The sequence below is a fragment of the Solanum lycopersicum genome, chromosome 1, assembly GCF_036512215.1.
Source record: "Solanum lycopersicum chromosome 1, SLM_r2.1".
NCBI classification, from domain to species: domain Eukaryota; kingdom Viridiplantae; phylum Streptophyta; class Magnoliopsida; order Solanales; family Solanaceae; genus Solanum; species Solanum lycopersicum.
In genome coordinates this window covers 78,255,172-78,269,046 of record NC_090800.1, presented here as the reverse complement: position 1 = coordinate 78,269,046, position 13,875 = coordinate 78,255,172, and the positions used below count along the sequence as shown (strand labels likewise).

At 33.3% G+C, this 13,875-nt stretch overlaps 2 protein-coding genes across 2 annotated transcripts; one reads left to right on the top strand and one right to left on the bottom strand.

The window, feature by feature from the left end:
• Positions 1–658: 658 nt before the first annotated feature.
• Positions 659–7,676, top strand: LOC101252118 (cytochrome b5 domain-containing protein RLF). Its single transcript, XM_004229601.5, has 6 exons — positions 659–896; positions 1,992–2,075; positions 2,201–2,594; positions 4,283–4,417; positions 5,999–6,049; positions 7,350–7,676. The coding sequence occupies exons 2-6, from the start codon at positions 2,043–2,045 to the stop codon at positions 7,424–7,426; spliced, it is 690 nt and encodes a 229-aa protein (XP_004229649.1). The 5' UTR covers positions 659–896; positions 1,992–2,042; the 3' UTR covers positions 7,427–7,676.
• Positions 7,677–8,172: 496 nt separating this feature from the next.
• Positions 8,173–10,796, bottom strand: LOC101251618 (protein TEEBE). The gene is made up of 3 exons (XM_004229599.5): positions 10,370–10,796; positions 9,452–9,952; positions 8,173–8,964 (listed from the first exon to the last, which is right to left on the bottom strand). The coding sequence occupies exons 1-3, from the start codon at positions 10,554–10,556 to the stop codon at positions 8,444–8,446; spliced, it is 1,209 nt and encodes a 402-aa protein (XP_004229647.3). The 5' UTR covers positions 10,557–10,796; the 3' UTR covers positions 8,173–8,443.
• Positions 10,797–13,875: the final 3,079 nt, after the last annotated feature.

Below are 13,875 nucleotides of genomic sequence, written 5' to 3'. Positions count from 1 at the left end.
TTGTTGAGATTTTCGAAGTTTTCTACTTGCAAAACTTCAACTCTTTTTTTTAAGGAGAATGCATGTTACGGTTAAAGGATTTTTTAAAATCTTTTGTTCAAATTGTCTAATTTAATTTGATTATTATCTCTAGGATTTTGATAGCAACTAAAAAAATATTATATTTTAAAATCAAGCAAATTTTTAATTAATGACACCAATAATAAGAGGTTTAAATATCTTAAAAGTCACTCTTTCAATTCTTTGGTTGAAAACAAAAATGCCAAATTGATTATATTTTATAATTAAAAAAAACATGTAAATACGTCTTACTCTTAGGAATGTTTTGAGAAAAATCAAAAAATTATTAGAAAGATAATTTCACATTTCGTTTCATCTCTCGTGATATTAAACTTGTGAATAGTATCTTCATTGAAATAATTTGTCATAAAAGAAAAGGTGTGAGAAAAAATTAATCTTTATTTCTTTTTAAAAAGTTAATATTAAATATATGTTCATCTTATTTTTTTTAAGAGTGAACAAATAATTTGCTTTTACTTTCAAATCATTGTTAGCTACTATTTTTTTTTCTTATTTTTTATTTTTTTAATTTCGATTTCTTCAAATTTTATTATTATTTTAAGAATTTTTTTTTAGAAAATAAGAAAAACTTCAAAATTATTAGTTTAGTATTAAAAAGTAAAGGGGTAGTTTGTTATATTTGAAATAGTTTAGGTTAAATTACCAAACAAAATCAAAATGGGGCAGTTGGTGGTACTCCTCTTTATGCACAATGTACCACTCTAAATGCAGAGGAATCAGAAGAAATTCAAGAATGTATCGTAGCGTAGGTAGTCCGCCCATCAGCTTTGAACGAACATTGCGAATTAGAGGGAAAAACAACCCCTCAAGATCAGGTGAATTTGATAATTTGAATTGTTATTATTAGTCTTTCTGATTGTATATGTGTTGGGTGTTCTTTAAAATTGATTAAAATGGTGAAAATTTGAATTGTTATTATTAGTCTTTCTGATTGTATATGTGTTGGGTGTTCTTTAAATTGATTAAATTGGTGAAAATTTGAGCCTTTTTACTGATTATGGGCAATTGGGTGTGTGGATTTTGATGGGTTTCTTCGGCTTATGTGATATTTAGAGTCTCTTGAAGTTTGATTGGTTGATTCATATGTGAAAAGTTTATCCTTTTCTTGGTGGGTTGAGCTTGAGGATCAGCTAAATGTGATTAATTTAAGTTAGTGATGCTAGAGTTTCCATCAAGTTAACTGCTTGATAGGTGAAAAATTTGACCCTTTTTGTGATTACTTGTGTTTTGGTTGAGCTTGAGACTTACATGCACATCAGCTAAATGGGATCAATTTAACACTCCAATGTTGTGACTTCTTTTCTGGAATTCCAAAAAGTCACAAGTTGGATATTTTGAACTATTCATCTTCTTAAATGGGTATGGAGGTCATGGTTTTGTTGGATGTTTTTTAGTTAATTTTTGTTATATGTTGAGGAGATGTGATGAGACGGGATGTGAAGCTGCTTCATAGTATTGAGGACTCGACTCTAGATAGGAAGGAGTTGGGGTCGTGTATAAGGGTAGAAGGTTAGTAGGGGGTAGAATGTTGTCTTACTTGCAGACTTTACACTGCTTTTCTTATTATTGTTATGGTTTCTTTGTTGTTTTTTTCTTCCTTAACTTGAGTTTAATGCACTTGAGTTGAGGAAAAACCGCCTTTGTACCTACACGAGGTAGTGGTAACTCCAACCATCAAAGGAGCCCATTACTTGCACACTCTAAAGATGATCAAAATTCAAGGTCATATTTAATGCCTTGTGTAATTGACTGCCGAAGTGGAATACTTGGTGATTGAATATTTCCGGAACAATACCCCATATAACCGGTTTTCAAGAGTTACTTGGGGGTTAATGCTACTACCTTATATTTGGTGATTGAATATTTCCAGAACAAAATTAATCTAACTTTAACTTTTTTATTTGCACCAGATTTCTCGGCGAGGACCTTTTTGTTCGTGTCATTGCTCAGTTGAGCTAGTAATGGCTAATGATGATGATTTCACTTTTTGTCAGGTGTGCCATGATAACACCTTGTAATGAAGGACATCTGAGATGTTTATGCTTAACGATCAAGTCGTATTACCTAGTTAAATTTCTCTTTTACCAATTGAACTTGAAAGATTAATTTGCCTATTTAGGTTGGAGCACCTGATAATCAAGATTATGTGGATACACAAAAGATTGCTCATGATATTAGTGAAATTAGAATAAAAGATGAGCCCTCAAATAATGATGGTACTAGTCAAAGTAATGGTGCACCATGGGAAGGTAAATTGGGCAATATTACTACCTCAAAGAAGCAGGGAACAGTTGGTTCTTTGTCTTTCACTGTTATAGACACATCTCCAGGCAAGCAAGCAAGTAGAACTTCTGGTCAAGTGGCATTAAAAGATGGTGGATTTTCAGTCCCAACTTATCAGAAGGAAATAAAACCTGCTAGGAAGCCTGTAGTTCGAGCCAAGGTCCCCTATGAGAAGGGTTATAGTCAGATGGACTGGCTAAAGCTTACAAGAACACATCCTGACCTTGCAGGTAAGAATCTTTTGGGGTAAATCTTCTACTCTTTGATGAAATTTATCATTCTTCTAATCATATTGATAAAGGATAGAAGAAAAACTGGGAATAAATACATTTCTAGGTGTGCCTGTTGGCTTTGTTTCTGCAAGCTTTATCAGTTTATAGTGAATGGACGTATAAGTACTTCATAGGTGGAATGCTTTGTAGAACAATGGAGTAGTATTATTGGTTTGCATTCTTCTGTATCAGTTTAAAACAACTCAATTTTGTTTCTATGCATAGACACTTCTGTACTTCCTTTTGTTAATAAAAGTAGTTAATACATCAACTAGACTTGACATTAAATCTATTAGGTATCATAAGGTAAGAAATCAATGTGTGGGTTTCTGGTCTAGTACTGGCTATTGTGTCCTTTCTGAGCTTGAATGGTATCAAAGCCCAAAAGTCCTTTCCGATAATGGACCAGAAAACTCATTGATACACTCCATCCTTGTCACACCTATTTACCAGGTTTCACATGCAATGTTATGTAACTTCTAAAGAGACGATTGGAACTGAACTTCATGAGCTTTTAATGGGCTCTGACACCAAGGCTGGTTAGGAATCGTACGAGCCATTTAAGAAATGGCAAACTTTGGTTTAAGAGGCTTTTGATGAGTGAAAGAACTACTTAAGAAGATCATGCGATATCAATCAATCAGTTGAACTATCCCTCTACTTTAAACTAGTTGAGGTAAGCTGTATGAATATTCTTAACCCATGCGACATTATTTTTGCGACATTTCATTCCAATACTTAATAGTTTGTCTTTTATGGTAAATTAAGGGTCCTCTAAAAAGTCATGTGATATGAAAATTTTATTTCATGTACCAGCTCTGGACAAGTTCCTGTCCTTAAGTGTGTGGAATGAGGTTCCATGATGCATGATCCTTGTAGTTTGTAGATGATATTGTATTAATACACAACACTGTTTTATTAAAAAAAATAATACTACATGTTACTGGCTAATTACAAGTGAAGTTGAACCTGCCATTTTACGTAGCCTTAAACAAAGAGGTCTTATTTTGCTAGCTTTTTGGTGCATCCTGGTTATTGTACAGGATGTTGATGCAATTTGAGATACAATAGGGGATCTGTACAGTCTGGAGTTATGTTCTCCTGTACTGACTTAATGCAAGAGTTTATAAAATCTTTGATTACTTATCAAAACAAAAAAGTTGAGCCTGTGTCATTAAGTGTCGAAGCCTCAAATCTAAAACATGCTTTAGTGGAGAATGGAAAGTGGCTATTACTCCACAGCATGAAATTGTAAAGCTCGGTATATTGCAGCTTGCTCTGCTGTAATTTTCATTTTACATATCCTTGGAATGAATCTTCTGATGCCTTGAATGCACTGAACCAAGATTAAAAGTTTATAGCACTTATAACTATGGCTGGTCTACTATATGGCTAAAAAGTTCTCTCCTATAAGAGATGTAGAGTAAACAATAAACAGAGAATGCAATGCTTATTGTATTCCATCAATTCTATTGCATTCCATCAATTCAATGTTCTATCCTATATAATATGAATTGAGAGAACTTCTTTATGACCTAAATCCTGACATATTTTAAGTGCATAATTGTCGGTCACGCGATTGGCTTCCTCCTATGAAGCTTCTCTTTCTAGTGCTTCTTATTCCCGTCGTCATGTATATTGTTCAGGATTAAATGGACAGTCCAACAGGAGACTTATATCAATGGATGAAGTTAAGGAACACCAAAATGCAGAAGCAATGTGGACTGTTCTTAAAGGGCATGTCTACAATATAACACCATACATGAAGTTTCACCCAGGAGGTATGGATCAATGCTTGCTTTGCTCTATCTCATTAATCAGTTATGGAAATCATTTCTTGTCCCTTTCTTCTGCATGGCTTTCTACTATACCTTGCACCAGATGATGTGAAAGATGCATTCCGATCTTAATAATTTTTTTCTCCACAAATATACTTGATGCTGCAGTTAAGAGTGTGAGTTTGCCAGTTTGTCAACTTAAAAACATACAGTTATGAGTGTGAGTTTGCATGCTTTTTTTTTTTTTGCTTCATTGTAAATGATATGAAGTTGTACTATACTTAAAGAAATGCATCAATAAGAGAAACCCAAAATGCAAACCTTCATTTAGCAAGTACAACTACTGTCAGTATAAGAGATGTACACGACTGCCATATCTCTCACGCATGTTCCTTCATGAATGCAAAGGCGAAGTCTTATCTTAGTCGTCCCTTTGGTTTAATCATTTGCTTTGACTTGAAGATAATTTGATGTGACTACTATATCTCATGTTTTTGAAGATATGATCTCAATTGCATATATATCATCATGCAAGACTTGACTGTGAAGGTGACTTCTTCTCATTCCCTGATTCGATGAAGAGGTTATGGAAGGGATGGGATGGTGGAGGGTGGGATGAGGTTTATGGATCTAATTTGTAATTTTGTATGCTAAATGTTGCTTACAGTAAGCGGTAAATTATAGAATCACCACATTAGCTGTGTGTTGCATTGAAGGCAGACCTAGGAAACCAGCATATTTACCTCATCTGAAAAAGTATACATCCTCTTCCACCTTCCTCATCCTTTGGCTTAGGAATTCCCTTCTGTAAACATTGTCAGAGAACCACTGGGATAATCTTTCTGACCTTACTATTTCCTGATTTCCACGTGTGCTCAATTTTGAAGTCATTGTCTGTTAAGCATTTTTTTTTTCATTTCTTTTTTCTTTGGGATAATGATCAGGGGCTGGGAGCTGATTGTGCACTTTGGCTCTTAAATAGCATTCCTTTTAAAGCCTGGAAATTAGGCTTCGTAGTAGCTGGCATCTTCCTTATTCTTTGCAGTTCAACTTCCATTATGTGTAGCAACAAAAAAATCATGTTTATGGATTTGATGATATACCAGACCGCTGGTAAAGCTTCCAGAATGGTTAAGAACTTGAAATTCTTTCAAAGTCAATATTTCTATTATATTTGACATGACAGAGGTTTTGATTTCCTTTAATATTTTGACCTATTTTTTCTCTTATGGAATTTGTAAAATGGAAAAATTCTGATTTTAAAGTAGCTGTTGCTGAAGTTTTACATCTGTGAAATCAACTGATGTGACATTTTCACTTTCAAATTTTAAATGATGCTTTGACAGAAGCATACATAAGAAGTTCCTTTCCCGTGTTCCACCTCTTGTAATTTGTTTGCACTCGAAGATAATTGTCAATTCTCTGTGTTGTTATTTTAGTCTCATGCATCAGAATTTCTGTGTATTTTAGCCATCTAACTTATCATGCATTCAATAGATTACTTTAGCTATAACCAAGGGAAATTTTTAGTTGGTATTTAGTTATGAATGTTATTTATTTGACTAGCTTGCACTTTCTTTTCAGGGGTAGACATGCTGATGAAGGCCGTAGGAAAAGATTGCACGGCATTGTTTAGTATCCTCTGCTAGCTCTTGTTGTTTTTGTAGTTGGTAAAACTCATATATGGTACTAGATTCAACTAGAATTTAACAGGATCATTATCGAATCTGTTCACAATTACTAGTTCTCGGATTGGTTATACACAGTATACGAAAAGTGGATCCTCTTCTGCTATTGCTGATGGAACTCCTCTTCCAGCAATATTGGCATCGGGCTCCATGAGTACCATTTATACGTTATTCCCTTCTACACAAATCCTCCCCTACCATAGTTTGCTAAATTTGTCTTGGCTCTCCTCACTCTGCCCTGATCCCCTCCTTCCTGCTGAGAGAGAGAGAGAGAGAGAACATATAGGAAATATGAATGTCATGATTAGTAATACTGACACCAGGCGTTATAAGTACCATTTAGATGTTACTCGCCTCCACACAAATCCTGCCATTTCATAGTTTGCTAAGGTACCCTGACCTACCTCAGACTGCGCTGACCCTCTCCTCCCTGCCGAGAGATAATAGAGGAATTTGAAAGAGAGTGAGAGTGAACATACAGAAATTATGTAACCTTTGTTATTAGTGGTCCTTGTCACCAAGAGAATGGTCGATGGTCTAGTGGTTGAAGCGTGGGAATAACAACCTGGAGATTCCGCTTCTGAATAATAATTACAACACTTAGTGTGAGCTCATGAGCTCCAACTTTAATCGGCATGATTAACTTGGTGACCTATGCCTTGTGGGTTGGATAGGCTGCCAGGTGGATTAGTCGAGATGCTCGGAAAAAAATGACTTAACAATGGTCATAGGGTGATATTTGCCTTAATTTCCGAGCCAAGATCAAAGGCAATAAGGATATATTTGCTTATATGGTGTCTGACTGTCTGATGAATGCCAGAGCAAAGAACTTCCTAATGTTAAGAACCTGCAAAACTAGTATTCCTTGTTTAGAATTTGATTTTTCTGTGTAGGAGAGGCAAGGCAGGTGGCTAGCCTCCTCCTATCCTCTCCTCTTCTCCTTTTTAGTAGTATTATTAGTTATCACGTAGTTTCTTACTTTTCAATGTGTATTCCTTTTTGTTGTTGCAGTTGTTTTGTATTTTACACTTTTTGCTGTCTTATTTTTCTCACAACCATGTGTTGGCTACTTTTCTTTTGAGTCTAAGATCTATTTGAAACAACCTCTCTACTCTACAAAGGTCAGGTCTACGTACATCCTACCCTTCTCAACCTCACTTGTGGGATTACGCTGGGTATGTTGTTGCTTAGAAATTGAATTTTTCTTTGTTTCATCAAGTTCTGCAATTCCTTAACACTTGGTTCAGACAAATACCATGCTTGGGTTAATGCTGAAGTTCTAATGGAGAAATGTCTTGTGGGCATTTTGGATGACAGCAAATAAAAGCTCCTTGTTTCATTGATCCCAGAAACAACTGTATCAAGAAAAACATTCTCACTACAAGAAGATTGTCCTTAACAGAAAACAAGATATTTTGCTTCTTCTGAGGAAAAGCTTACATGCTATAGTATATTGGAGTAACTATTTACATACTCAAGGATTTTGAATTTTTTTAAAGCTGTATGTCAAAGAAACTGTCTGAATCTTAGACTAATAAAACTTCAAGAAGCAGAAGCATCCTCTGTTATATTCATTACTTGGCTGATTGTGTATTATTTATAATTGCATGATCTTTTATCTTTTTAGCACTAAGCAAATCAAGAATGCAGATGAACTAAAGTTTGTCTGGAAGAGTGATTTCACTTTTCCACTTGGAATTAGCTGTTTCTGGCTTTTTGATTGCAGCCACTGAAGAGGACAAAGCAGTACATTTACAAGTTGATTAAGCTTCAAGAAAAGACAGTTCTTTCTTCTGAAGGAAGGCTATAAAGCCAGAGAAACTGTTGGGATTTATATGGGATACTTCCATTACATAAGGAATTACTGGATTATTATCATTTTGGTGTCAATTTCTGGATTTTATAAGCACAAATAACCACTTTTCAGCTTTTGTTATTGAAAAATAGTCACATGTTGGAGTTTTGAAATACACAAGTTGAACTTTAAGATAGACCTTTTCTAATGACAAGATTGGGAAGTGGCTAATTGAAAACAATCGAGAGCTAATCAAGTAAACCAATGAAATGAGATTGATAATCTAAATACTATTATATTTCATCCTTAAGATAACATGAAATCTTTGAAATGTAATACAACTTTGTAATGGAGAGGAAGTTCTACTAGTTTCAGACTTCCTTTGTAAACAAATAGTACACAACTCTTACAGCAGCATTAAGCAATTACATAGGTAAAATACAGGAATTGCCTCAAAATGGTCCTATTGATAAGTGGGGAGTATGATAAGACCATTGCAAAAACTCGATGATAAACGCTTTTTTATGTGGAGTACTTCTAGAGAGCCTAAGCAACAGGGGTCACCTTAACTTCATCAACAACAGGGCCACAAAGAGCGCCATAGTCATTGATCTTTGTGTGGTAAAAAGAACTGTAGAAAGTAATTCTGGTTCTGTCTGCAATAGCTGTGAACTTGAAACTAACAGTTTTGAAGCTGCCTTTGCCTTGTGATTTGAAGGGAACTTTGAACGTTTCTTTAGCAGCAAATGCTTCAACCATCATATCACCATGACAACCATTCTTTGCATCACCAACAGAGAATGTGAAGGCGTAGACCTTCTTAGGGACCGTCCTAATGATTTGCGCGAGGGCACTTTCTCTCCCTGCAAGAAGTTCCACTGCAGCTTGGCCAAACGGGACATTGAAATGAGCTGAATCCAAGAATTTCACTGCTTTGAGTGACTCAATGATCCATCCTGGAAGTGGGGATGTCAAATCTTCCTGCTTGGGAGGGAGGAGAACTCCATGTGAAGAGTTTATCAAGAGGTGAGGTCCTTCTTCAAAACCAGCATTTTTAACCAAGTTCACTGCAGGACACCAAAAACCAAAATCAAGAAAACAAAATTTGCACACTTGAATCCAACAAAAGTCCTTCATATACTAGACATATAAAAATGTATAATATCCTCTCATTCAACTTTGGAGTCCATTTTTTCTCTTGCATATGGCAAGTACATGGATCCCCCGGTCCCTGGGGCTGTCACCTACTCACAACATTCACAGGGTTCGACAAGCAATGAAGTCAAAATATATTAACCTTCAGAGAATATATCAATCAACTACAACTCATTACTAAATTAGTTGGGTTAAGCTACACAAATCCCCTATGTCCACCCGCTTTGTTTAGCCATTTCTTTCCGAGATAAGAATTTAACATATATAAGGAAAAGTATCCATTTGACAAGACTTCTTCATACACCTATGATTGATACAGCCTTAAATAATAGCACATCTTTAACGGTGACTTTGTACAAATAATGATAAGAAGTGGAATACAAGGTAATCGAGATGTACCTCTTGTAGGGCGAGGTGGAAAAAGTTCTTTGATAGCAACAGCATCCAAGAGTGGACCACAAGCAGGATCCTCTTGAACTCCAGGATTATGAAAGGTAATTTTAACAACATTAGAGGTGGCGTAGAAACCCCAAGCATAAGTATCACCACCATTGCTGCTATAAAGGGTCTGCAAAGGAAGGTCTCCTGTTTGAGGAGGCACTGACACCCTCAACACCTCTTCTTGAGCACAAGTTCTTGATGCCCCAAAAGTAAGTGCATACAAAGAGCCTTTCTTGACTGGAATTGTCTGAGAAATTGAAGCCTCATTCCCAAGCCTCACAGCGTGGACACCGTGGGCGACTGCAAAGTACATCCCACCGGGCTGAGGCCCGCCAGAAATATACTCCACTAAGCCATTAATCTCCCATTTGGGCAAAGCATATTTACCTTGAAGCACTGTTTTCTTCTTGAGGTCTTTTGCCTTTGGTAGCTCTTCAAAATTACCATTTGGAAGTAATCCTGAAAACAACATCTCCCTAATATCATTAACTGTAACCAAACTACACATCCAAGAAATCACTCTTTATTTGAGCAAAGACTCAACCTTTTTGCCCACCCCATCAACACCATTTAAACCCCATCAAGCAAACAAGACTAATTATAGTACAGATCCTAACAAAATGTTCTTTAAACTAAAAACAAGAGCTTTACAATATGAACCCTTCTGTCGAAACACTGTAGACACACTAAACAGAGCTGAAAAAGTAGTTCAGAACTAAGCATTCTTGAACAACAATAGAGTAAAGTCTGCAAATATATACTAAAACAAGATTGCATTTTTATACTAAAACAAGTCATTTCAAGATTGCATTTTTATACAGAAACAAGTAAAGAAAATGAGCATATTAAAATCAGAATGTGCAAGATTAGTATTACCTTCAAGAGGAGGAGCTGGGCGAACAGCAGAGGCTGTGAAGAGAAATGAGAAAAGAATCAAAACTGAAACTTTGAACACCATATTTGCAGAGTGAAGAAGAAGCTGAGGAGAAGAAAGAATAAGGTAAGAGGGTATTATATAAAAGGGTTTAAGAATTACAGGATTTAGTACTACTGTTCTTCTCATATCCTTATGTTATATATATATTTATTTATTTATTCAACTGGAACCTATATTAAAACTTCAATTAAATTCGAACCGTGCACTGCATAATCTATTCAAGAGTGACGCTCTCAAATTAATTTTCTTCATATTCAAGGATCAAATCCACGACTTTTGATTAAACTTGAAATATTCCAACCAATATCATAATTACTGTTATTTTCGTTTTTAAATCAATGAAATTTTTTAGTACATTGAAAATTTAATTTCATCTTAGCTATAAGTCCCGGATCTATTAACTATAATTTTCTTAGTCCTAAATTAGTCTACGTAAAAGCTAGAAGTCCCATATCTATATATAAATATAAATATATATATATATATATATATATTTCTCCATTTTTAAAAGAATGCTTTAGTTTGATTTGGAATAAAGTTTAAGAAAACAAAGAAATTTTTTAATCTTGTGATTTTAAGCATGTCACGTGGAAAGTTAATGTTAAAGTGTTGTCAAAAAAGGAAAGAAATCATTCGTTTTGAAACAAACTAAAAAGAAAATAAAAATATTCTTTTTAAAACAGAGAAAGTATATATTATTTTCTTAGTCATAAATTACTTGTCATATTATGCTTATTAAGAGATACTTCAATTGAGTTTTGAAGCTAAATTAAATAAATACTTTACAATTTAAATTTAAAAATTAGAGCAAAATTTTCTCATATCAATTTAACTTTTATGATATTTATCAAAATTCATATTGCGAAAAGCAAAACATAACAATTTAAGAACATAAACATATAATCAAAATAGGAAAGCCTTGCCTATAAATCTATATTTTACTATCGAAAATATTAAATTAAGATAAATCACGTTTATCGAAATTTAGAAATTAAGTAGAGATGGTGGGGACAGAAAAACTTTAAGGCACTCATAATAATTTTTGACAGAATGTCTAAAATACAGCTCCCTATGTTGCTTTAGAAACTTTGAACATGACTTTTTTTTCCTCCGTAATCCATGCAACAAATAGTATATTAATTAGATTATTTTAAAAAAATTATTTATTTCCATTTGATACTTAATTTAATTATACATATTTTTTTTAATTTAAAATCCAAATTCCTAAATTCCTAATAATTTAATTATATTCAATTTGGCAATGGAAAATTTCATTTTTGAAGTAGAATACTACCTATTCAAAAATGAAATATTTAAAAAATTTGAAATTCAAGATTTTCTCCTAAATAAAATATTTTATCTGTTCTTAATTACTTGTTTATTTTTTTCTTTTATAGTTATTTTTAATTACTTGTCTATTTTATCAAATCACAAAATTTCTTTTTTAGAAATTTGGCATTCTAAATTTTATTTTTCTTCCTTGTTATTAAATTGTTAATCAGATTTATCAAGAATTCACAAGTTATTACTCTCTCTTTCTAATTAGATGTCCGCTTTTAAATGGACACATTTATTAAGAAAATAATTATTAATATAAATAATAAAAATTATTATTTCTTAATTTATTAAAATAGAAAAATAATTAAAAATAACGAGAGTATTTTGATTTTTAGTACAAATATAAAATGTACAAAAAATCTAATGAAATAGTGTCCTTAATTTAATTAAGTAGTGTGGTTTAGTGTAAATTTAACTAATTAATTAGTGATGGAGTGGACCCTTAAGTTGATCACAGTTTGAATTTAAATGGATCGATTATGATGGGATCCAAAGTTGTGGGGCCAAATTTGGCGTTTAAGAAAAAATTGTGGGGTTGTTGGCGTGATTTACTCTTTTTGGCATGTGAAATATTGACAACATTACCACTTTCCTCCGTGACCCACCAACGATAATCGACGTAAATTATTAGTTTTTTTTTTGAATTATTGATAAATATAAAAGTATTTTTTCCGTCTCACTTTATATGAGGCAATTTAACTTGATGCGGACTTTAAGAAAAGAAAAGAAATTTTTTAAAACGATTGGTTCAAAATGAATTCATTATAGAATTTTGTGTACTATATAATGAATATTTTAAGTTAAATTATTACTTAATATGTAAATGTATCAATTCTTTTTTGGACTGACTAAAAAAGAAAGTAAATCACATGAATTGGAACAGAAGGAATATTATTTTACTTGATTAACTGAACAGAAATATAATCCAAATCTTACAACATCAATAAGATAAATCACCAAGTTCTCATCACATTAAGGAGTACTTTTCTCAGTTTTTATTAAGATATTCATGCTCGTACAAGAGTTTGACTATTTAAAATCACTTGCTATATCATATGATATATCTAAATTTATAAAAACATATTTTTAAAATAATTTAAAATAAAATTAATAATTTACGCTAAATTTAAAAAAATCGCTCTCTCCTATATTTTACGCTCACTTTTAAATATCACACCGCCATCCACATGGGGTGCAACTGTATTTCTTTTGGTTGTTATTTGTTATTATTATTATTTTTGATATTTAAGAATTTTAAACGCGTTACCATTTAATTACTATTTAATGCTTATAAATTGCTAGTAGTTCAACAACATTATATTTAAAACTTCAATGTCAAGAAGCTAGCTTTAAATTAGAGTGTGCATATTAAAAGAACTTTGGTTAGTAACGCTTTAAAAATATTAAATATCTCAAATATAGTAATGACACATTATTTTATTGCAGAAAACCCAATCAACTAGATCGTCGAGCTCACTTAAGTTATGAATAATTCAGATTACATCTCTTGCAATTTTACAAACTAATTTTGATTTTCAAAAAAGTCACTCAAATATAAACTCCCTCTCTGCCCTCTCTCTCACTTGAGACTCTTCTCCCTCTCTCTATATCGCTCTCCACTCTCCTTTATATGAAATTGATCTATGAAACGTAATTAGCAAACTATAGTTATGACACGTGATTAAGCTATTTTTTAATTTTAGTAATAGGGCCCCCCATAAGCGCCAAAGATCGGTGATGTTGTCATGATAAGTGTGGGGGCGATAGGGAAACCAATCCTCCCTGCTCGTTCCTAGGTCTTTTTTTTTCTTCTCGCCGGTCTCATCATTCACGCAATTCCCCCGTCCATCGATTGTTCTATTTTTTTTCTTTTTTTATGGCATCTTTGGCCCAGAATACGATTAATTCAGCATGGGAAAGAAAAGCAACGATTGGAGTGGAAGAGTCAGAGTCGAAAAGAGGATTCCTCGCTATTCAAAATTAAGACTTTGCAGTGATTCGTTTAAAACAATTTAAGAGATTTCCGTACTAAAATAGAGAGATTTTAGGAAGAGAGAGAAAAAGATACAAAGAGATTTTTTTGGAGAGAAAAAAAATTGAACCAAGG

What these genes read in the sequence shown, in the direction of transcription:
- LOC101252118 (XM_004229601.5), top strand. Translation starts at nt 2,043, where the DNA reads ATGGCTAATGATGATGATTTCACTTTTTGTCAG. An exon ending in ATGATTTCACTTTTTGTCAG is followed by an intron (nt 2,076 to 2,200) that starts GTGTGCCATGAT and finishes TTGCCTATTTAG; the next exon opens with GTTGGAGCACCTGATAATCA. An exon ending in AGATTGCACGGCATTGTTTA is followed by an intron (nt 6,050 to 7,349) that starts GTATCCTCTGCT and finishes CACTTGGTTCAG; the next exon opens with ACAAATACCATGCTTGGGTT.
- LOC101251618 (XM_004229599.5), bottom strand. Translation starts at nt 10,556, where the DNA reads ATGAGAAGAACAGTAGTACTAAATCCTGTAATTCTTAAACCCTTTTAT. An exon ending in CCCAGCTCCTCCTCTTGAAG is followed by an intron (nt 9,953 to 10,369) that starts GTAATACTAATC and finishes TGTTGTTTTCAG; the next exon opens with GATTACTTCCAAATGGTAAT. An exon ending in TCCACCTCGCCCTACAAGAG is followed by an intron (nt 8,965 to 9,451) that starts GTACATCTCGAT and finishes GGTGTCCTGCAG; the next exon opens with TGAACTTGGTTAAAAATGCT.